Below are 25,575 nucleotides of genomic sequence, written 5' to 3' on the forward strand. Positions count from 1 at the left end.
TTAGTAAATACAAACTGCTAAAAACCTTTTTTCATCAGTAGTATATATCAGTCTTATGACTTCTAATCAGTGTCCAGCCAAGCACTGGTTAACACTTGTAAGAGGAGCTTTCATTCTCCTCTGACTGTCCTATAAGGCTGCATGAACCCTGAACCTCTGGACAGTGCTTATTGGCCCAGTGCTGATCACATGCATCTTCCCCCCCAAAAAAGACTAGCAATACACAACAAACTATGCATGTGCAGAGTGCCTCCAACGATCTGTACCATCAGCAGATGGATTGTGGACAGTAAAGGAAGGGGAGGATCAGAGAAGACAGGAATGCCCCTTAGATTTCAGAATGCGTATAACAAGCATACTTTACTCAATAAACAGACTGATTTATTTTACTATTGTGGGTTTAGTAACACTTTAATACTCTTCAATCAGAAGCTCTATTTTCTTAAGAAAATCACAACATACTAATAGAAAATCTACTTATACCTACACTGATGTACTGTGATTGCGTCAGGCTAGCCAACCTTGTTGTACAATTTTCAATTTAGATTTATCCAAACCATATATTGGGGTCAAACCTAAACACATTTTTAATCTGTATGCAATCAGGCAGGCCCTTGCACTACATATTTAAAAACTAAAAGGAAATTAAATAAGAAAATTGTAAATGTATGCCTGGTTTAAGACTGTTGTAGGGACATTCAATTAGTACATCCCTTAGGGCTTAAATGACAAACTGCTCTCTGTAAAAATTTGTTTCATTTTTTGATGCTCAAACAAATTGGAAAAATAAACTGCATCCTTACCCATTGTCCCATTTCTCCTTGGAGCTTACTAAAAAACAATTTTAATTCACGAACAGTAAGACAATAGCTTGCCAAAACCCCCAACATGTCCACCAACAGATCTGAAATGAAGGAAAATACAGTACAGTCAACATAATGTAACACAAGCAATAAAATACACAGGCTTGAAACATAGAAGTGCATTAAACAAAAAAAATCATTAACGACTATATAAGGCTTGGGATTAGAAATTCACTGCCATCTTTCTAATTTTTAACTGAGCTGAAGAATATGTATATAAACCTCAGAGCACTTCAAAGTCTTCTTCCATATACATTATACATATTGCCTGCTATTAAAAAAATCTTCCTTGCCACTGGTAGTACCTTAGCTTTGGATCCTAACAGACCTCTAAGGGACAGTCTTAGTAAATACTAGGGATGCATAGGAGACACTCCCATAGATGTCTATGAGGACCTATTGCACAAGCATGACCAGTGAAAAAGAAAGATTCGGCCACAGGCTGTAAACCTTGCCAAAAGCTGCAACTGTATCTGGTGTACATAAACATCTTGGACAGGGTAGGATCCTTTTGATCAGACAAGCTATGCAGACAGAATAATTGTACTTTATTCATCTTTACAGCAGACTTTTACCAAGTTTCACATCAGCATGCAATTAAGTTGCTTTTTTTTGTGCCCAGTTCCTCGTTTGCCAGAAAGCATTGATGACATAGCTCCGGCTGTGCTTATGTCCCCTGAAAGCCAACATTAGCAGTGCCTTCCGGGCAATCTTGTACCTTATCTGAAAGATTGCATAAAATCTCCTGCGATCGCAGCACTGTTGTACTGCTCATGTGTGAGATGTAGCTTGTGACATCATTGCGCCTCATCTTGCATGTGTACTGTACAACGTTACAATCATTTAAATAATGAATGTACTCGCGCCTAGGTGTATAATTTACAATATCTGTAGGGAAACAGCAAGTATTCAAAAATCACTAACTATACAGGGAGTGATCTCAGGAAATATGGGACGGGTATATTTACTGCGCTAACCTTAATAGTGAAGGGTCAAGAAAAAGTGCACGTGCAAACGTGTACCCACTCCTTGAATGAGTAATTAATGCTGAAGATAAATTGTAATAAACCATTTAAACAATATTCAATTGTGATATATTATCCACTGTGAAGTGCACATACAACACTGTGTATCAATGACTAAAATTAATAAAAAAAGACACACCTGCTCATAGAATCAGTTCTGTAGCAAAGTAGTGAAGGAAAACACAACCAACCCCAAAACAGAGGGGTGGGAGCTGCGTCTGTCAGAGGACTCAGAGAAAAGCATTTGACAGCAAGTTCTTACAAAAATTCAATTTTCTTACATCCTCTGACAGGCGCAGCTCTGGAATGTTTCTTCACTAATGGGACGTCCCATAGCACTATAGGCATGAGGGGTGGGAAGAATGCAACCAACGACTGTTAACGTTTTAACAAGGCTAAATAACGTAGCCAACAGGGCAACAGAAGCTCAACCAACACCAACAGGAGCTTACCCCAAAACAAAATTCACCCCTTAAAGAGAACATTCACTCTCTTCAGCAAACAGCAGCCTGCAAAACTTTGTAGCCAAAGGAAGCATCCGAGGATGCCACCGAATCAATCTTGTAGAATTTTGTAAAAGTGTGTACAGACGACAAAGTCGTCACTTTACACACTTGAGCCACGATGCCCGATGGTGAAAAGCCCAAGAGGCCCTCAGCGCTCTAGTAGAATGCACCCTCACAGGGAAAGGAGGAACCTGACCTTTTAGTGAATAGGCCTGAACAATCGTCTGTCTGATCCATTTTGATATGGTTGCAGCAGACGCCGCCGAACCTTTACGAGATCCTTCTGGAAGGACAAAGAATCAGACGAGCAATAAGATTCCGTGGCCGACAGGTAAACCCTGATCGCCCAAACATCATCCAGTGAATGCAAGGCAATTTCTATGGGATGCTTGGGCTTCGCACATGGCAAAGGCAACCAGATATCTTCTTGAGGTGGAAAGCCGGGACCACCTTAGGTAGAAAAGATTGGTTAGGTCGCATAACAACCTTGTCCCAATGAACGACAGGATAAAGCCGCCAATTCCGACACCCTGCGAGCAGAGGTGATAGCCACCAGAAAGGCAACTTTGAGAAAATAAGGGCAGAGAAATGTCTCTGATATTTTCAAAAGGTGGCCATTGTAGAACTGACAAAACCAAATTCAGATCCCACAGAGGTAGAGGGGATCATCTCAGCAGAGCCAGATGACGCACCCCCTGTATAAAAGGTGCAAATTAAAGAGTTACCGTATATGCTAAGGGACGTTGGAAATAAATGGCTAAGGCGACACCTGACCTTTAATTGTGCCCAAAGCCAAACATTGCTCCACACCTTTCTGTAGGAAAGACAAGACCCTCACCATGGTAAAGGAACGAGGATGCAACCCTTCGACTCCCACCAGGCAATATACATCTTCCAGGTACAATGAGAATTCTTTCTGGAAGTCGCCTTCCTAGCTCTCAACAAAGGTAGGAATGACAGCCTCAGAGAGACTTCTGTCTCTCAACACCTGACCTTCAACCGCCAAGCCGTAAAAGCCAGCGACCATAAAGCAGGATGGAAGATCGGTCCTTGAGACAGCAGATCTTCTCTCAGAGGCAGCCGCCATGGAGGCTCAACGGCAATCCTCACCACGCCTGCGTACCAAGACCGGCGAGGCCAGTCTGGCGCTACTAGGATCACTTGCACCATCCCCACCGCCAATCTGCGGAGGAACCGAGACAACAGCTGTAACGGAGGAAAGGCATAGATCAGCCGATAACAGCTCCAAGGCACCACCAGTGCGTACGTGGCATTGGCCAGAGGATCTCGAGCCCTGGCCACAAACCGCTCTACTTTTCTGTTTAGACGAGATGCAAACAGATCCCCCTCTGGAGTCCCATTGGGCACACAGGAGGCAAAAGACCTCCAGATGCAGGGACCATTCCCCCTGATCACAAGTCTGACGACTCAGGTAATCCACCTGCCAGTTCTCCACCCCTGGGATGTGAACTGCAGAAAGAGCCGGAACGTGGGCCTCGGCCCAGGTCAGAATCCCGGCCACTTCCTTGGCCGCCCAAGCACTCTTGGTGCCCCCTTGGTGATTGATGTAAGCCACGGCCGTAGCAATGTTGGTCTGAACCCCAACCTGGGAGAGCCTGTAACCAAGGTGCCCAATGGAGCAGGCAGAGCTTGATCACCCTGAGCTCCAGGACATTGATCGGTAGTGACGACTCCATCTTCGACCACGTTCCTTGAATGCAAAGAGTGTCCAGTACTCCTCCCAGCCCATTAGGCTGGCATCCGTTGTGATCACCATCCACAACAGCGGGAAGGAAGGACCTGCCCTGGTTCAGAGCAGGCGACCGGAGCCACCCCGAGAGCTCTGACCTCGTGAGACTGCTTAGACAAAACATCCTATCCAAGGATTGCGGATCCCTGTTCCACTTGGCAAGAATTTCTGCTTGAAGAGGTCTCGTATGAAATTGGGAAAACAGGACCGCCCGAAGGCCGACACCATCAGCCCTAGGGCCCTTATATATGTCCACAGGGAGGAGAGATCGTTGGCCTTCAGGATCCTGACCTCCAGATAACCGAGGCCTGCAATCCCATTCTTGCGGAGCAAAGCCAACACCGGGGTCAAAACCTTGGTGAAGACTCTGGGAGCGGAGGCTAGACCAAAGGGTAATGCCACAAAATGATAGTGCTCCTCCGCCACCGCCAAACGGAGATACCGTTGGTGGCCCTCATAAATAGGGATGTGTAGATATGCATTGATGGAGGTCAGAAAGTCTCCTTGTTGAAAAGACGCCACCACGGACTGGATGGATTTCATCTGAAACGTCTGTACCCCCACAAAGTGGTTCAGCGATTTGAGGTCCAGAATTGGATGCACCTTGCCCTCCTTCCTGGGCACCGTAAACCGGTTTGAGTAAAAACCCCAAAACCTGTACGGCTGTGGAACCGGGACAATAACGCCTTGTGCAAGGAGATCCTGCACTGCCTCCCTAAGATCGGTCAAACGATCCAGAGACAGGCAGAGATATGATGAAAAGAACCTGTCTGTTGGGCGAGACCAGAATTTGATCTTGTACCCTTTACAAACCAATTCATGAACCCATTTGTCTGGAATCAGAGAAGTCCAGGGTCCTCGAAAGTAATGCACACATCCCCCCACCTGGCGAGAGCATCCCTTCATGCAGAGGAGCACTTGTCCGTTGTACTGGACTGCCCGGCCTTGGACTTCTGTTTAGGCCTTGTGTCCACCGGAGGCTCTGAACGGTTTTGCCTTTTTCCCGCGCCCTTAGGCACAAAGAAGCCCCCGGTGAGCCTTGAAGGAAGACCCCCGCTTACTGCAAGGTGCCTTACTTTTTGAGGATTGTGGGAGAAGAGTATTCTCTTGCCCCCTGTTAGGCCCTTGATTTACTCAGCCAAGGAGTCACCAAACCGACATTCACCCAAAAAGGAAGGTCAGCCACGGCATTTTTAAAGGCCTGGTCCGCCGACCAGCTCTTCAGCCATATCATGCGGCGCAATGTGAGCTCCACCGCAGACACTCTGGCAACCAGAGGAGCCTTGTCCAGGGGCACATCATATTAGGTACACCATGGCCTGGGCCATCTGATCCGTGAGTTCAAAGTCGGAGGAACCGACTCAGCCTGCAGGTTGCCCTTAAGCACCTTGATCCATTCCATAACCGTCTGAGAAACTAAGATGGAGGCGAACACAGGTTTAAGCAGCGAACCTGCCACTAAGTGTAAATGGCGGGAAAGTGCCTCCTTACGCCTCTCCACCGGGTCTTTAAACACCGGGGAATCTTCCACGGGTACCACAGTTGATTTATTCAACCGGTAAACAATGTGACTCACCATAGGTAACACTGTCCATCAATTGGACACCGAGTCGGCAAAAGGATAGCGGCGCAAAAAATACTTGGGCACCACCAGCATGTGCTTAATGCGCCTCCATTGCTCATTCATAATTTCGTGAAAATCCTGGGGACAAGGAAAAACCTGACCCGACTTCTGGGCTTTGCAGGAGCCGAAGACAACCTGCTTTCCTGACTGAGTGGGTTTATCACCCAGTTTTAATGTTTCCCTCACTGAACGAATCCGTGCTTCCACCAGAGCGTGTTCCCGCGCTGCAGCTGAGGAGGATTCACCCTCCTCATTATTTGACTGAGGACAGGGACCCCTCAGGGGGTGCGTTGTCCATGGCTCTGAATCAGGCTCTGCATCAGAGGACATTGGCCTTTGAGTAGCAACTTGCTTCATTACAAGGTCCACTTTGGACGCCAGAGTTTCTAATGCTGCAGACCGAGACCCCAGAGAATGTGAACTGGATGGACCAGCTGCACAAATAAGTTTAGATGTGAAAATTTCACTTTGGGACTCCAATTTAAGCATAATTGGGTACACTGGCCCTATAAAATGTTTCATTTGCGGTCTGCGCCACTAAGCCGCGCTCTACACGGCTAAGCCGCGCTCTAGCCGGAGTCACCCTTTCATGCTAGCAGTATCCTGATAGGAGCCAAGTGTGTCCTAGGAATGTTAGGACTAAAAAATAAACCCTTGATACTAGCCAACTCCAAAACCGCTCTGTCAGTAGCAAGTAAAAAAACACCAATACAAATGAATAGGGGAAAATGGCGCCGCCCATACAGCGTGGTTGCCCATAGTTAAGATGGCTCCCGAAAATGGCACCAAACACTCAGGGAAACAAAGAAAATGGCTGCTGCCCTTACTTGAATGCAGCTTAATGCCCACACTTAAAATGGCAGCCGAAAACGGCACCAACGGTCAAGAGCCCAGGGAATGAGACCTACACGGGGACCCACTACAGGGGACCTCCCCCCCCCCAGAACAAGATAACATTAGTACAGCCCTTCCCCCAGGAGTTAGTTGCTGCTATAGCGCCCCCAGCGGGAGCAGGGAAGGACCAGGCCAGAGGGATATTATGAGGAAAAAACACAGCTCTTTTATCACCAGGAGTGGGCCCACAGCTCCCCCACAGGCATCTGTCCCAGGGACACAGGGGGCATGTATCATTTACCATACCGTGGGGCTCCGCTCCGATACAGCCCGCCTCCCACCCTGAGTAGGGGTGCCGCCAGCCAAGAGGGGTACGCTGCAACTCAGGGCGTTCCAGGTTGATGCGTCCCTGAGAAAACTTCAGTTCGCAGGCTCGTCCCCATCTATCGGGGCTCTGTCGTGGCGAGGCCTGGGTGGACCAAAACCTGCTCACGCTCGTTGGCCTGGCTCGGAGACCGTAAGCATCTGATTATCCAGTGCAAAACTTCAGCCTGAAACTCAGCCTGGCTGTCGCTTGTAGTTCACCAGGAGGATCCCCCTGATATTAGCTAGCGATAGTGAGTAAATAAAAACAAACAATTTCTCAAAGAAAATAAAAAACTGAGACCGGAGTCCCAGCAGGAACCTAGGTCCTACTCCTAAGCTAGACAGCAAGAAACTGATTCTATGAGCAGGTGTGTCTGGGGTTATGCGTTTAGGACAGCCCCTAAAAAGCATTCCTAGTGAAAGCCTAGATACTCCTGAGGAGGGCACACATAACCCATTAGTGAAGAAACATTCCAGAGCTGCGTCTGTCAGAGGACGTAAGAGAAAAAAAGGTTTTTTGGATTATTGAATAACACATAAATCGAATAGACCACTAACAAGATAGGACAACATCAGTAGGGAGTGGTTTTAGAATTATAAATCAGCTGCTGGGTACATTACTTATTATTGCAACTTGTCCAAGCCAACCAACAAGCCTGAACATCTGAAGCTTCTTATCCTAGACACAGATGTGACAGGAAAACCATGTGTTAGAGGAGCTTTTTCTCTATTCTATTTTTCCTTCCCCCTTTAAAGGGGAGAGACCCCCCCCCCTTTTTTTTTTCCATCTTTGCATCTATGTTTGGCGGGGTTTTCCGGTTCTTGACCAAAGCGCATCAGCCCCTCCGCTGTGACTTAAAAATGGCACATGTATTGCAAGTCACGGTGGGGGGGGGGGGGGGGGGGGCCTCAAGCCCTGCTACCATACCCACAAGCCCTGCTACCATACCCACAGCTTGGGCGGCAGTGCGAAGGTTATACTGTTCCTGCACAAGAAGGTATCACTCACTTGAGAGTATCTATGAGTTGTTTTCTGATAGCTAGAGAATCTATGAATGCCAATAAGCATTATTATATATGTTTCTCTAGAGTTGTTTTTTCTCCTTTTGTACAAGTTAAGATGAATGCAGCTGTAGTTTATAAATTGTCACTTTTGTGCTTTTTTCCCCTTGCTTTAAAAAAAACTAAAATAAAAATTCTAAAAAAAAAAAAAAGGCACATTACCTGCTATCATGCTGTCAACTTTATCAATTCTGTTTAAAACCAGTTCAACCAAACCAACTTCTGTGCAGACTAATAGATTGCGAATGCTCTTCTTCAGAATGGCGGTAAAGATGCTCCAGATTTCTGCTTGGCAGGTGACATCACATTTGTCCAACAACTCAACCATGCAGATAATGCTGTCTCCTTCCTGAATGATGAAATTCATCTCAAGATCAAACTGTCCTCCTACAAGCTGTAAAGAAAAAAAAGATATAAAGCTTTAATGATTCATTCTATTAAAAAGCAATGGGCAACTGAACGATTACAAAAATACTACTACTAAATAGGATCCCCAGCCATCTTCTGTAAACTACCAAATGGCCTTCCCCCATTAGGATAGAGAAATGGACAGGTTTGTGGTCCAGATCAGGAGGGCAGCCCAGGGTAACAAGTCTGGCTGCCTTCACAGGTAAGTAAGTGAAAGAATGACACAGAAATCCAGGGACAGGAACTGTGTTATTTGCAGGATTACCAGGTAAAAATAAAGCTTAGTGGGGTGGGGGACTGGAATGAATGTAACCACCACACTAAGAATTGGTAAACTGCAATAATATAATTTTTTTTACGTTTTAGTTTATATACACGTTAAAGTGATATACACGTTAAAGTGATATTAAAGTCTATTTGTTTCATTAAAAAAAGAAAGAGGTTATACCCAACTGCTTTGTACAACAATATTGCACAGATTGGCCACTAACCTCTCTCCGAGTTCACCACCAGCACTGTCCGCTCCTTCTGCCAAGTGCCCCCTCAGCAAGCCGGCTGCTAAAGAGGCACCCAATTGCAAGCATTCCACAGACACATTGCCTGACTCTGCCATGCCTCCCCACAGGACTTGACTGACAACAGCAGGTGCCTATGGCTTCCACTGCGGTTTGTGTCTCCTGTGAGCCTAGGATATAGAGAGCGGTGCTGCAGATAGAACAGTACTTAAACAATAAGAAGCCAAGTAAGTGTGTAGGGGGGGGGGGGGGGGGACATTTGATGGGGTGTTTTGACACCTGATGATCTGCCAGCAACACACCAATAAAGTGCCCCTACTATGGGTGAGGGAGCACAGGGGCAACCTTTAGATAGCAGCATTGTTTGTCTGTGGGGGGGAGGAGAATGTTAGATGCACTAGCAGATTTAGATTCACTAACAAATTGAAGCTGAACTTCAGATAACACTTTATAAGCAATTACAGAAAACAGTTTTTTTCCCCTTTTTGGATAAAAGGTTTCACATAAACAATGATTTTAAAGTACCCCTTTCAGTAATAAATGGTTGGTCTTAACCCTGTAACTGCGACATCTGCAGGACGGCTTGTTGTGCTGAAACAACAGACTTCGGCCCCGTTCATATTTGGGGGATTAGGTGTTTTGGGCAGAATCGGCGCACGTGACAAAAAGTGTATGTAGAAATGTGCCTGGCTCAGGGCCCCAAAATGTTTTTCTTTGGCATGAGAAACTGAATGGGCTGCCCTACACGCATGAGATTGCTCGTTCTGGCTATCCTGCTTTAATGCAGAAAAGGTGTTAAAAATTAACACTTGAATCCCTTTAAAGTGGAATTTCATTCTCAATCAAGCTGCACGATTAATTTCGGAATTTCGATTCAACCCCCGCCCCCCCCACTAACTTAATCTGGCATTTCCATGATTCAGTGCAGAGCCTCCCCCTGCTCACAGCTGGCAGCGGTCCAAAAAAAAAAAAAAAAAAAAAGCCAGGAAAATATGATCACAACATTACTAAGCGTTGAGAGATCAGAGAAACTATGTATAATTTTGTTCTTTTAGATCAAAGGGATGAACTTCAGTCTCTAAATGAGTTCAGTTTAACCACTTAATGGGGAAAGGTGACGCTCCGCAACAAAGATAATCTTCCTAAATTCCTGGATATTCTTTCCCTGCTGCAAGTGGACTTTGAGGACTGCCAATTTGTGATGGACATCCCAATCCTCTCGGGTCCAGGGCGATGGGAACCCGCCCCTCGACGGCCTAGTCGACACAAACGTGCTAGAAAACGAGCCCCCACGGATGCCGCAGCAAGGGATGGCTGACCTTGCCTCTTGTTCTGCTACTTTTCATAAAACTCCTGTCCACAAAACTTGGGTGTCTTTTTCCTACCTTTAAACCTACAATGTTGGTTATGTATGATTGCTGAAGAGGGTGGCTTATGGCACAACTGACTTAACAATACTAACCCTGTTAGGACTTGAGTGAGGATGGGCAGTAGTGGTAGTGCTGGGAGCTTACTTCCTGAGCTACTTTTCTTACAGGATAACTCCTGTTCTTCTGCCACTCCCCGTCTGCCCATCTGATATGCCACCCTACCTACAAGTCACAAGATTTACAACTAACATTTACTGGGTATATGACCTAAGGTAGCTTATTTTGGTTGAATATCCCTCTGGGTTAACGAATAATTCTTTATTAGCTGTTTTTTGTATGCACCTACCTGGCCAGACCTGCTTAGGAGGTTCCATATTGTTACATCTATGCCACAAACATACGTACCGTTAAAATATTTCTGTAGAGAGAAAGCTGTGTTTAAAGAAGGCCTCTTAATTATGGGAGGAGATTTTAACCTGCCTCTGCATCTCCAGATGGATACTTCATCTGGGAGATCGCCATTTTCTTTTAAGGCTAAGAAACACTTTCAGAAACTACTGTGCTCATTGCATCTGGTGGATAGCTGGGGGGCAAAACATACCTCTGAGAATGATTTTAGTTATTACTCTAACTCCGATTCTAGGCTGGATCTCCTCTATCTTGATCAGTAGCATCTCCACAGCCTGGTTGATGCCTCCATTAGGCAGATAAAAATTTCTGACTATGCTCCCGTATTTCTTACAATCTCTCTTTTAGACCTTGGAACAAGAGACTGGACATGGCGGCTTAATAAAGTTTATTAGATGATAGCGAGGTGTTGGGAGACCTGGAATCCTCACTCAAATCCTATTTCAAGTTAAATTCCACTGACGAGATCTCAGCACAATAGCTTTAGGAAGGCCACAAGGCTGTGATTCACAGAGTACTGATCACTCATGGCACCAGGCTCAAAAAACTGACAGTTTAATGTGACAGAATGTTTGGAGCGTAGGGCAGGGAACAGGCCTCGGTTTTCTGCTCACAATTTTTGACTTTGGAAACAAGTGTGGGTGTCTCCTAGTACAGGCCCTTCGGAAAGAAAAAAAAAAAAAAGTCTGTCATGTGCATAGGCTGGTGGTTCACGACAACTCTATCACAGGACTTCTCGTGTATTGTCATAGAATTTTAAAAAAGAATCCTCCACATGAGGCCCCAACACTGAACATGGCATCTATTTGACCACAAAGAAGTTTTTCTGTCCGTTGTCTTACATATTTCTCTTTTTGAAGCATCCTGCTCTTCCACATTAGAAACCTTCTCTTTACTTTTCTTTTCGTCAGGAACCTCGTGCACTTCTTGTTAAATATCTTCTGTCAGACATTGTTTTTCTCTTGATTAGAAGAGAAAGGATGGTTCTTGTAACGAGGATCCAAAAGACATGCAAGCATAACATTTTTCTTCTTTTCATGTTTCTCAAAACGTTTGGCGAGGCTGTCCCTCATGGCCTGCCTACATGTTTTAGTGCCACCTGTGTTGGGTCCTTCATTCTGTTGTAGAAGCATCTTCAGCACTCTCACACATGGGATGACAGATTACAGAGATGAGTCGTAATGACTCACCTCCAGTGTCACTTCCTCTATGAGCATGAGGGTTTCAATGACGTCCCACTGATCAGCAGTAGGACAACTAGATCCTCCATATTCACCTGAACATATGGTATGAGCTCGCTTATGCTCCAGCATTCTTTGTAGCATGTCAAGTGTTGAGTTCCATCATGTTGGAACAATTAAGTTGTTTTTGGGTAGGCCAAGGCCTTCCTGAATCCACCTCAGTCGCTTCTTGGCAAGGATTGAATGGTGGAAATAGCCTGCGCACCTCTTCAGCATGCTAATTATGTCAAGCAAACCTCTAGTATGACAGACCATCATTTACCACAAGTTGGAGGGTGTGTGCCATGCAACTGAGGTCTGACACTTCAGCAAGTCTCATCCCTTTCACCATGTTCGCTCCGCTGTCTCGCAGCACAAGCATCACCCGGTCTTTGGTGATTCCCCATTCTTCTAGCATGCCTAGAAACATTTATTTTATGTACTCCCCAGTGTGGGATCCTGTCAATACTTTTGTGTTCAACGCCACATGCCTTCTTGTCCATCCACTGTCAATGAAGTGGCATTTAAGACTCAGTGATTCCGTTTGTCCTGACCAGCAGTCAGATGTGAAAGAGAGAGTTGCCAGCATTCTCTGGTTGCAGCATAGCCTTTACTTTCTCAACGACCTTTTGGTGAATCGTTCCCAGCATTTCAGTTCGATAAAACTTGTCACTCTTCAGTGTGTACCTTGGCTCAAGTACAAACATCAACCGCTTAAATCCAGAGTCAGACACCATTGTAAATGGCTGGTTATCAGTGACCATCATCTCTGATTACTCTGTCCAGCAGTTGGGATCTTTAATTCGATTTTAGACACCTGTTTTTTTTTCTGAAACACATCTGTTATTATTGCCTAGGATAGTGATGTTTCACCTTGCGATTCATTTTGTTTTTTCTGTGCTGCATGATAGAATTCAACATGATGAACTCTTAGATGGGCAAAACGATTGGACGTATTTTTGTTTTTTGCAGTTGATCCCATGCTTACATTGTTTGTGCACATGTTGCACACTGCTGCTGCTTTTTCTGGAGATGGAGAGGAGAAATAGTCCCAGACCACACTTAGTTTTTCTATCTGCATCCATCTCCATTGAAATTTGAAAGACACTTACTGAAATTGAATACAGGCTTAAAAAAAAAAAAAAAAAAAAAAAAAAAAAAAGGAACTGGCTGGCTGAGACCCTGTGGCGATGAGTGGCTGGCACCCTTTGGTGGGTGGGTGGCTGTCTGGCACCCTGTGTGGTCTGGCCTTACAGTTGAAAGGCACCATAAAGTCCATAATTCACCTGGGTTCATTCCTGGTAGGGAAGCCCGGGACAATACTGTCAGGGCTATCCATATCCTTCATTGGCTGCATCATGGCCCTCCTCAATTTCCGGCATTATTCTTATCGACTGATGCCGAGAAGGACTTCAACAGGGTGGACTGGCTATACCTGGAGGAAACCCTTTCTAGGCTGGGCCTCGGGCAGAAAATGCCGAAATGGATACTGGCACTATACCATCACGGAGGCTAGGGTCAAGGTGAACAGGACTTTTTCCTCCCCGATCACCATATGTAATGGTACTAGGCAGGGATGCCCCTCTCACCCTTGATAATTACACAATTCCTAGAATCTTTTCTACGCAAGATTAGAACGCAGATGTGCGAGGTGTCTGTGTCGGCTCGGTTGAACACAAATTATCGGCATATGCTGAGGACATACATTCGGGGGAAAATTATAGAAAATCTGAAATTTTGCCTGTTACAATCCACCGAGAATTAAAGTCTTTTTTTTTTGTTTTTTGTTTTTTTAAGAACCTTTTTCTTCACATGGCAATCACAAACACTTGCATACTTCGGTACCAATATCTCTCCTGACCACCATCTCTTTTCTGATAATTATGGAAAGCTTATGCAGTCCATAGAAGGGGACCTCAAAAAATGGCAGGCCACAGCCATTACCTGGCTGGGGCACATTGTGTTAAAAATTAATATTCTGCCAAGGAGCCCTTTTATACACGGTACCCATTTACTAACCCCATACGTTTTTCCGTCGCTTGCGCAAATCATTCACAGCGTTCGTGTGGCAAAACGCATTTCCCAGACTAGCCTATTAACTCTTATATAGACTCAAGGAAGACAGGGGGTTTGGGGCTTCCAGACATCAACCTTTACTACATAGCAATGGCCCTGGTACACATTCTTAATTGGCACCATGATTTTTCTGATAAATTATGGGTACCCTTAGAAGAAAAAAAAAAAAATAGCGGGTCGTAATTTAGCAGGGGCACCTTAGACTCCTGCCACAGCTAGGGGTCTGCCTACCTGGGTCTTCCCTCTCACATTAACCACCCTGAGAACACGGGATAGGATGAATAGGAATGGGGAGCTGGCTCCCCAACCTCTCCCATGGCTTCCCTGGAGGGATACCCGTGGTTTGGTCCGGGTGAAGAAGCTTAATTTTTTCGACATTGGGGTACGGACGGAGACACTAGATGTGCAAAAATTACCCCTACAGGGCATATCCTGACCCTGGATCAATTGAGACAGAGGTACGGGCAATTCCCCTCAGACTTCTGGCAGACAGTTGCAGGATTTCCTTAATAAATTACGCCCCAAACATCGTGCCTCAGACTCCTTTACAGAGTTCGAGGCCATGTGCACCCATCATTCTGATACCTCCCATCTATTATCCCACATACCAGCTCTTACTGTGGGCACAGTCACAAACTACTCCTTACTTTATACGAGAGTGGGAGACCAAGTTGGGCTTTAACTTCACCCCACCCCAGCTGCAAAAAATAATCAAGCTTTCCCGTGTCATAAGTGTCCATAAGTAAAAAAACTAAAATCTACCACTCTTCATTATCTGTTCCACGCTACCCCCTCCTCTCTGAAATCATATAAAACGCAATGTGACTCTGCATATGTGGAATGCAGCTAAATGCCTAATTTTCAGGTACTGGAGGCACTTAACTGATGGTCAGGCTATGTGCTATCCTGATATTTTTAGTGGAGGCTGCATGACTCCACTAACAATTTATGGTCTTGAGGTTACATCCCAGGTGTCATTGAGACCAGTTGTAGTTTTGGTTGAACTTTGCCTGTTCTCTTATCTATGGGTATGGTGGGCCAGAGGACTGGCCTCCCAACTCAGATCAGGGGACCTTCATTTCACCCTGTTAGGATGATGTAGTGTCAGTGGCAAGCGTCCTGCAATGTATTACTCATACTAGGGCTGCAACGATGCGTCAACGTAATCGATTACGTCGACTACAAAAATACGTTGACGTGCGTGAAAGGCGTCAACATGTCACGTCACACGCCCCGTTTGCATTGCCAGCCGGGCCGCTGCATTGATTGGGGCCGCTGCAGGCTGCACTGCCCCGCCCCCAGCCCCCGCTGCGCTCCAGTCCAGAGTGTCCGGTGACTTCTACGTCAGCCGCTGTGAGCAGCATGACGTCCCGGGGTGGCTGCGCATCAACTGAGCTGACTCTCTGTGGCTGCAGACTACCGCCAACGCCGATGATCCCTCCCACTGTCCCACACAGACGGGACGTCATGCGCCACTCCAGCAGCATCATGTGATCGCAGGTGAGCCTGAGGGGTCTGCACTGGGAGGGGGGCTTACCAAGTGGTCTGTACTAAGTGGGAGGGCTTACTGAGGGGTCTGTACTGGGAGGGGGGCTTACTGATGGGTCTGTACTGGGAGGGGGCTTACTGAGGGGTCTGTACTTTGTTATTCAAAGGATTAATTAGCTAATCAAAAAAAGAACTCAATTAAGCAAAACATAAAATAAAAATAATCGTTCGATTAGTCGACAGACAAAATAATCGTTAGTTGCAGCCCCAACTCATACCTATGTAATTGTTGCCTTTACTGGGAAGGTTCTGCCAGAGCCATCTTCCGTTGATGGCTGCATATGGGTAATAACTCTGGTATCTCCTTTACAACTATACTATTTGTGTATAGTTCAGAGTTGTATAAACTGATTGTCCTTTACAACCAGATCCTGTTTTTTTTCATCCTCATGTTTCTCCTCCTAATGTCTTACATTTTTTTTCCTTTTTCTCATGCTACTATACGATTCCCACATATGTTTTCATGTTTTAATATAAGTTTTAAACGGGTGTTTTTACACCAATTTTCCTGCTGTCTATTTTATGCCATTGTAATTTTAAATATTAATTTTAGATATTAATTGCCCCCATTTGGGTTTGTGCGCAATTTTATGTCAATATGTATTTTAATGTATTATACATGTGGTATGTGATTTATGCTATTATTTTTGTAATATTTTGTATCTTTGTATTATGTTCGTTTGGATGACACCAGTTTGCAGCGGCGTTCCGTTTTTCGGGCGTGTTGGTATATATCCATTATTGGCTTTTTTAGTTGTATTTTTACATTAGCAAGGCTATTAAATTATTCCCTTGTGACTGTTTGAATATGGTCGATATTATGTTTTGTTTTTTTGGATTGATGCAATAGTAGGCCGGGTGGTCTGTTTTTTTTATTAGGGTCTTTACTTCCGGGTCCGGCGGTGTTTTGCGCTTCATTGTTGAAGCGCTAGCGTCATTTCCGGGGCGTGTCACTACACCGGAACCCTGACGATTACACCGGTTCTTTACTTCCGGGTTCGGCGGTGTTTGCGCTTCAGCTGTGAAGCGCTAGCGTCACTTCCGGGGCGTGTCACTACGCCGGAAGTCCGACGATTGCATCGGTTCTTGTTTTGGCTGCATCGTTTACTCCTCAGCAATGGTGCGACAGCGTCACTTCCTGGGCGGGTGGTCACGACAAGAAGTGCCAGCTGCAGCCTATTCCTCATCTTTGATCGGTCACATAAATAACAGGCGTGACGAGACATTGGCCACGCCCCCTTGAAAACGTCTATGGACGAAAAGCTTCGGGAGGTGCCGTATCCACGTCTCGTGTCACGCCCGAATACCAGAAGTGCCTTCCTGTGCCTTGGTGTCATCTAATATGCTACTGGCTTTTAATGTTCACCTATGGGTGAGTGCATTTCGGTTTCCATTTTAATAAATTGAGTTGAAGCAGTATTATGCTATGGGCTTGTTTCGTTTTGTATCCCATGCATACATTTGGTGAAAGTGGATCCAGCCCATTCCAGCTGATGGGAGTTTTTCCCTGGTGGTTTACATTTGAAGTCTACTGGAGCTGTCCTGCTGGATATAGGTGGTAGTAGTCCTAAACTACTCACTGCTCAATCCTTTCCATCCTCTGGTAAGAGGCTTCATGTGGAGGAGGTTTTCACGGAGTGTTTTGTGTCATCCATAACACACACCAGGGTGCATATCTATATAAAGCATCACATTTATGAACGGTTATTGTTCGTTTGAACATTTAGAGGACTCTGTATCTCTTTATCATTTACTGTTGATGCTTTTTAGTGTCCATTGTGCTGGTCCTATTATTTAGGGGCTTGAGAGGTCCACTTATGAGATAGTACATCATCAAAACTTCTTAGCGCGACTCATATATATATATATATATATATATATAGCCTTTCACATTCCAGGTGTTTCGAGTTCGCTGCTCCTTAAAGGCACGGGTTCATTTGTATTACATACTATATGATTACCGGTTTTCTTTTTCTGTATTATATTTGGTTGTCTGAAAGCAATAATTTTTTGATTACAAAACACACACAAAAAAAATGTAATGCATAATGACAAAAAGGAGATAAAAGCAAGTGACAACAGGGAATCAAATGTGCGAGGCCATTACCATGACCAAAAGCAGTACAGGAATAAAAAGAGCAAAGACCGATGTAAGATCCAGGTAGAAGGTAAATGCATGCAATAAGAGAAATGCTCCACAGCATGCATAAAGCTTATTCCCCAATCTTGCTGATTTGAACTTGGTAATTGAGTAGTCTATGACAAGTACAGAGAAAGTTTGTTGCTTAGCCATTTAACATCACTGGGCATTTGTTGAACATTATTTCCTTTCTGTGGAGGATGAGCCATTGAGATAATGAGCACTTTGACCACTTTTAAATGAGGGTCACAAGTGTTCTGATAAGCCTTGCATGAGTATGAGAGGTGTCTCCCTGGCTATCTATGAAGTTTTCAACTTCCCCACGGCATGTGGAACTTTATTCAACCTTTAGCTTCTGAACACATTTCCGGATACATTCCATGGACTTTTCTTACACTTGATTTAAGTTTGTGTATAAGCTCATCCACATTAATAATAATTTAATAATAATTAATAATCATATATTCACTCAAGCACTTTTATTGTCATTTCAGTTTTAAATGATATTAAAGCACTATATTTTATAGGGTTTTTCACGTGTATATTTTTATTTTTTTTTTATTGATTAGGAGCGTTGCACTGGTTGTATTTATAGGAAATTCTGGTTGTACAAAGCTCCTACTAGCAGGACACACCAATGCTACCTCAAAGTACCCTGTCAGTCAATGGCCACCACGTAAGATTACCAGAAGATAAACTGGAGATAAGTAGGGGGATTCCTCATCACCTACAACCAGCATTTTAATGCTTCAACATACCCTGGGAACTGCTTTTGTGCCCTTCTACAACTAAGGCTCTCCAGCCATAGGAACCGATCTTCCAGGGCACATTCTCCCACATATACATACAATGAATATTTCATCAATACATCAGATCAGGCACATCAGCATGAGGAACACATCAACTTAATAGTAAGTCCCTTGTACTAATATTTTCTTTCTACTAAACTTAAGTGGGGTACACACTAAGAAAATCAGGCGAACTATCGTCCGATTTTCCTCATTGTTTTACAGCAAATCGGAACCGATGAACTAAAATTTGCACGAAAATTCTCGTACGACTAAGTATTTTTTCTCGTTGTTTATGGTTTCTGATCATGCGCAGTCTTTCTTATAAAAAATAAATAAATTAAAAAAAAAAAAAAAAAAAAAAAAAATATCGCACGAAAATGGTACACATATAAAAACGAAAAATCACTTTTTCCCCAGTAAGAGAAAAAAAAATTGGCGTTTTGATAAACTTCGTACGAAAATTTGGTCGAAAGTGGTGTACACACTTTGTACGATTTTCGTATAAAAATTCGTTGGATGAAAATGTTCGCCTGATTTTCTTACTACTAGCCTTTAGGCTTTAACCACCTGCTGACTGCCCCCTGTGTATATACTGTGGGAGTGTGGCTCTATTGCACGAAATTACATACCTGTACGTCGTTTTGTTCAATGGCCACTAGATGGCGCGATCACAAACCCTATGTCCGCCAGCCACCCGTGATCATCCCCAGGAGAGGTGGAACAGCGATCTGCCAATGTAAACGAGGCAGATAGCTGCTCTGACAGGGAGGTAGACAGATCTTGTGTTCCTGCCAAGGAACATGGATATCTGTATTCCTCCAGTCAGTGTATCCGCCACACAGTTAGCAAGCACCCCCTAGGGAAACACTTAACCCTTTGATCGCCCCGATGTTAACCCCTTCCCTGCCAGTGTCAGTGCAGGGACAGTTCATTTTTTTTTTAAGCACCAATCACTGTAAAACTGTCACTGGTCCCAAAAATTATCTTGTCAGATGTCCAATTAATCCGCCGCAATATTGCGGGCCCGCAAAAAAAAAAAAAAAAAACCACAAACACACGATAGCCGCCATTACTAGTAAAAGTAAAAAAAATAGAATGCAATATTGCATCCTTCGTAGACGCTAAAACTATTGCGCAAATCAATATACGCCTAATGGGAATTCTTTGTTTTACCAAAAATATGTAGCAGAATACATACAAGTCTAAATTGATGAAAACATTTTAATTATATTTACACACACATACATACATTATATATATATATATATATATTTTTATTGGCTGTGTTTAATAGCAGAAAGTAAAAAATATGGTTTGTTTTTCAAAAAGTGTCAATTTTTTTTTTATTTACAACGCAAAAAATAAAATAAACTTCAGGAGGTGAATAAATACCACCAAGAGAAAGCGCTATTTGTGGGAAAAAGGAACATACATTTTTTTTGGGTGCAGCGTAACACGACCGCGCAATTGTCAGTTAAGTAACGCAGTGCTGCATCGAAAAAAGTGGCCTGGTCATTAAAGGGGTAAAACCTTCCGGTTCAGAAGTGGCTAAATGCTCAATTTTTGTCAAGGGTAACCTTTTAAAGCAGGTTTTTCTTGCCTTTACCCTCATTTCCCCTACAGGTGCTGCTCTTTTGCCGACACACCAGTTTGTGGGCAGGTCTTTGGTATCCTCACAATGCAGGATTTCTTGTACTGCACTTTATGTGATGGACTCAGAGAACCTGTGACTGACAGAGAAGAAGCTCCAGGGGGCTGGTCACGCAGAGAAGGGAAAAGGCAAGTAAAATTTATTTTAAGGCTGGGTTCACACTATTGCGAATTAGATGCGGGGTTTCCCCACATTTAATTTGCATGTCAAAAGATTGTGACCGGCTCTCTATGGAGCTAGATCACATACCTCCAGAGCGGCTCCAGTGCAATTTGCAAAGGAGTCCTGCAAGTCTTCTGGTTGGTTTCAGGTCTGAGTAGACGCCAAAATTTGGACCGAAATCAAAACCTGAAACTGACCAGGGACGCACTGGACCCCTGCTGTGAGCCACTCTGTGCGGCAGTGTGAACCCAGCCTAAAATGTTCCATTAGACAAAAACAAGCATTTAACCTTAGCAGTGGGAGGAATGTCCCACTAGAAGGATAAGTTTGGATTTTCCCCGGAGTTCACCTTTAATAAACTGCTCAAATGCTAAACATGTTCAATAAAAAAGTGAAAAACATCTGCCCTATAAAAAATTCTATAGATATTTAGGTTTGTCAGTGTAACCTCTGGGCAGACTTCATTCAAAACTAACATAATACAACAGAAACAGCAGCTTGATATTGCACAGAGTATCGTCACAAACAGATGAAAGCAACAATTACTAAGGAGCACTTTGCTTCATTTTAGCAGATTAGAGAGTGAGATGAGGAAGCCACAGGAGATGAAACAAAACAGCCCATTCAGCTCCCAGCTGGCTCTGGGAATTGGATCAAGTGGTACATCAGCAGGTCTCAGCTGGAAAGACCGCATCAGTTCCAACATTACCATATACAAGCAAACATACCAAGGAGAGAGAAAATGGTCCTTACTTGTGGCAAGCAAACTTCTGATAATAAGGTCAGCATTTTTTCACTAATTAACCATACATATAGTACATTTAAAGCCCTCCAAACCTAAAAGAGCTAACAGTTAGAGTCCCCCTTGTTAGAACACAATAGCACAGCAGGGGAGATCGCTGCATCAGCATTGCTTGTGTTCGTATGGCGATCTGTCAGGTTTTCTTCGTTAAGCCCCCTGGGCTGAAGAAAAAAAACAAATACACATGTTGGTATCAATAAAAGTTTGCAAGTTGAATGTTCGTATGTAGGGGACTTACTGTACCACTCACAAGCCAAGTGAGCTATACACAATTTAATTGCACCAGACACTGCAAAATGACGTTCGCTCTCTGGTAAACTGGTGAATCTATGACAATGCCAGCTGGCCATAGCTCTAGGGAAGGGCGAAAGCCAAAATGTACAAGTTTGCATGGTCATCAATTTATCAGTTGAAGTTGGAGAGTAAACTTAATTTTGCAGTGCTTGGTGCAATTCACATGTGTATAGCCCACTTGGATTATAAGTAGGTTTTCTTGTACCCTTTAATAAAGTGTTAAAGCTAATCCGCTAGGCGTTTGCGTCCTCTGTTTTATACACTGCGCCCTCTGTTTTATACACTGCACACTCTACAAGTTTAAACTTTACATGCATAGGTGCAAATGTTATTTTAACACCTACATACAGTATATCTATAAACACACTAATAAATTGCATCTTTACTTCTAGGGTAAAATACACTTTAAAGTGACAAAACTAGAATGGTGTAAATGGAGTAACGCACACACTATATACAAGTAAGCAATATCAGAATAGGAAGCAACACCTCGCAGACAAGAATTGTCTTTTGTATCGAACTGCTTTGTGTGCTGAAGCTCCTTGTCACAGAAAACTGCAAGATTTTTAGTTGATACTGGGATTCTATAGAAACTAAAATAGGTGAGTGGTCACATTTTAAGGGCTTACAGATATATCATATTATGCTGTTAAGTGACAGAGTGGCATTACAGTTTATGTTAACTTATTCAACCAGGACTAGCTGTCAAATGGGGTTGAATCGGGCATGGTCATAGGTTCTAAATATAAAGTACATTTTACTTGAAGTTTTTTTTGATTTTCACAATAAGTATGTACAAAAAGAACCTTTACAACCAGGCGACACCAGACAAAAACAAGACATCAGCACTAGGCCACCGGTATAACTTCAAAGGCTAATAAACATTAACAGTAATCTAAATTTAAATGTGTCCAAAAAAAATAAATAAATAAACCTAGCATTTCTTGGTCGCCGCCTCCTCCAGTACCCCACACATACAGATATGACATTAGGAAAAATACATCCTTATTTGCTGACCAGGTGTTTTTCTGACAGTTGTTTACAAGGATTAAATCCGTATTTTTTGCTAGACATTTACTTTGACCCCCCAAAACAATATGTTTTTTCTTTTTTTTTAGCGGAGACCCTAAGGAATAAAATGGTGGTCGTTAATCTTAGGTCACGTGGTTTTTGCACCATGGTTTTTCAAATGCAAAAAAAAAAAAAAAAAACCACAACAACAACAACAACAACACACATTATATATACTCCAATTTTTTTATAGGATATTCAAGATGTTACGCCTAGTAAATAGATACCTATTATTATGCTTTAAAGGTGTGAGCGCTCAAAATGCTGCCAAATTACAGTACTCAAAAATCTCCATAGGCGACGCTTTAAAGATTTCTTCAGGATACCAGTTAAGAGTTACAGAGAAGGTCTAGTGCAAGAATTATTGCTGTTTCTCAGACGTCTGTGGCGATACCTCACATGTGTGGTGCAAATACGGTTTACATATCATGCAGGGATGGGGGTGCTTAAAAGAAAAAAATATATATATTTTTTGAGCACTTCTTGCAAATCGCAAGAAATCCCTTGCAAAAACAATACAGCATGACAGGTCCTCTTAATGGTAGACCCCCAAAATCTCTCCACCCTTAAAAACAAAAGAAAAAATAAAATGTATCTTTTGCCTTAAGAAAAAACAAAAAAAAAAAAAAAACCCATCTTTATTTGGCCCGAGAACCGGAAGGGACGTGACCATCATTTTCCAGCACTGCCTTCACCCTCTTGGGCATGGAGTTCACCAGAGCATCACAGGTTGCCACTGGAGTCCTCTTCTACTCCTCCATGAATACATCAGTGAGCTGGTGGACGTTAGAGACTTTGCCCTCCTCCACCTTCCGCTTGAGAATGCCCCACAGATGTTCAATAGGGTTTAGATCTGGACACATACTTGGCCAGGCCATCACCTTTACCCTCAGCTTCTTTTTTAAGGCAGTGGTCATCTGTGTTTGGAGTCGTGATGTTGGGCCCAGCCCAAGAAGGGAGGGGGATCATGCTCTGCTTCAATATGTCACAGTACATGTTAGCATTCATGAATAAATATCAAATGGTGCTGCGCCAGAAAAAACTGCAAAAAGTGCTAATTAAAAAAAAAAAAAAAAAAAAAAAAAAAAATCGCATCAAATATTAATAAATAAATGTGGAAAAATAGTCCGTAAAGTGCAAAAAGTGCTAGCAATAAATATATTAAATCAATGTAAAGAAATAGTGCATAAATGCAAAAACGTGGAAGGTGCTAGCAATTAAGATAATACAATAAAATTGGATTTTTTTAAGAACTTACCGTAAAATCCTTTTCTCTTAAGCTCAATGACAGACGCAGTCCTCTTTGATTAATATCAGTAGGGTTATACTGCCCCCTACAGGAGTAGGACACTAGGCAGGAAAAACGTTCTGGCCACACCTTAGGGGCAGTCCCAGAGGGTATATCCTCTCTCTCCCTGCTACAGGATGTCAGTTATGTCACAAAGCAGTGTCAGAGAATTTAACCCAACCCAACTCAAAATAGAGGGGCGGGTACTGCGTCTGTCAATGAGCTTAGAGAAAAGGGTTTTACGGTAAGTTCTTACAAAAATCCAATTTTCTCTGTCGCTCATTGACAGACGCAGTCCTCTTTAATATCAGTAGGGACGTCCCAAAGCAGTGCCACAAATGAGGGGTGGGATAAAATCAAACTCCAAACCAGAAGGCCCAACCGGAAGCATCAAGGACTCATCGATCAAAAAGATGAGACCCAAGTGAAGAACCCAACAAACCCTCGAGGTAGACCAACGGTCTCCTCAAACAGCGGCCTGCAGGAACCTTGCGGCCAAAAGAGGCATCCGCTGATGCCAGCACATCAACCTTATACAATCTTGTAAAGGTATGAACCGACGGACCAGGTAGTCGCTTTGCAAACCTGAACCACTGACGCCTGATGGCGGAAGGCCCAGGAAGCACTAAGCGCTCCAGTGGAGTGCGCCTTAACAGGGAACGGAGGAACCCGACCCTTAATAGAATAAGCCTGTACCACCGTCTGTCTGATCTATCTAGAGATAGTCGCGGCAGACGCAGGCAACCCTTTTCTAGGGCCATCCTCTTGATAATCTCATCCAAGGTAGCACCAAACAGACGATCCCTTAGAAAAGGGGAGATCAGCCAAAGCTCTTTTGGAAGCTTAATCCGCCGACCAGCACTTTACCATAACATGCGCCAGAGGGCCACCGCCGAGATCGATACACGCCCCTAACAACGGAGCGGTGTCTAGGGCGGCGTCACAGACAAGCTGTAGCCCTTGTACCATAGTTAATGTTTGTGAAACCAAAACAATGGTAAAACACTGGCCTAAAGGCCGACCCTACCCGGAAAATTATGGAGCGATCTCCAACCGGTTAACAGAGAGAGACAGAGAGAGACACAGAGAGAGACACAGACAGAGAGACAGACAGACAGACAGACAGAGAGAGACAGACAGAGAGAGACAGACAGAGAGAGACAGACAGAGAGAGACAGACAGAGAGAGACAGACAGAGAGAGACAGACAGAGAGAGACAGACAGAGAGAGAGAGACACAGACAGACAGACAGACAGAGACAGACAGAGAGAGAGAGAGAGACAGACAGACAGAGAGACAGAGAGAGAGAGAGAGAGAGAGAGAGAGAGAGAGAGAGAGAGAGAGAGAGAGACCCCCCAAGGGCTCACCATCTGATGCACAGAAGCTTCTACCGAACTGCTCTCAGCGCTGTCCTTACAGAACAGGAAGTCTTGTGGATTCATTTACCCGGGTAAAGGAGGCAGCTGTGCCCCTTTACACACCTTCCGGCACTCCCACCGCTACTCCACAAGGTAGTTGGGTGTATCCATGATAGCCGCACCCATGCAGGAGACATTAGGCTACGCCAAAATGGCGGCTCCGTGCGGCCTGCAGAAGGATGGCGGTCCGTGCGGCCTGCAGAAGGATGGCGGTCCGTGCGGCCTGCAGAAGGATGGCGGTCCGTGCGGCCTGCAGAAGGATGGCGGTCCGTGCGGCCTGCAGAAGGATGGCGGTCCGTGCGGCCTGCAGAAGGATGGCAGTCCGTGCGGCCTGCAGAAGGATGGCAGTCCGTGCGGCCTGCAGAAGGATGGCAGTCCGTGCG

The 25,575-nt window shown here is 44.1% G+C and overlaps 1 protein-coding gene across 2 annotated transcripts in view; it reads right to left on the reverse strand.

The window, feature by feature from the left end:
• Positions 1-25,575, reverse strand: part of LRBA (LPS responsive beige-like anchor protein) — a 1,198,938-nt gene that overhangs the window by 1,119,139 nt on the left and 54,224 nt on the right. For both annotated transcript variants that reach the window (XM_082258080.1, XM_082258079.1), the window contains exons 2-3: positions 8,193-8,424; positions 804-904 (exon numbers count right to left, since the gene is read on the reverse strand). In XM_082258080.1, the coding sequence (XP_082114206.1) occupies positions 804-904; positions 8,193-8,424 (333 nt within the window). The remainder of the gene's footprint in view (positions 1-803; positions 905-8,192; positions 8,425-25,575) is intronic.

The sequence above is a fragment of the Pelophylax lessonae genome, assembly GCF_965119305.1.
Source record: "Pelophylax lessonae genome assembly, chromosome: 1".
Classification (NCBI taxonomy): Eukaryota; Metazoa; Chordata; class Amphibia; order Anura; family Ranidae; genus Pelophylax; species Pelophylax lessonae.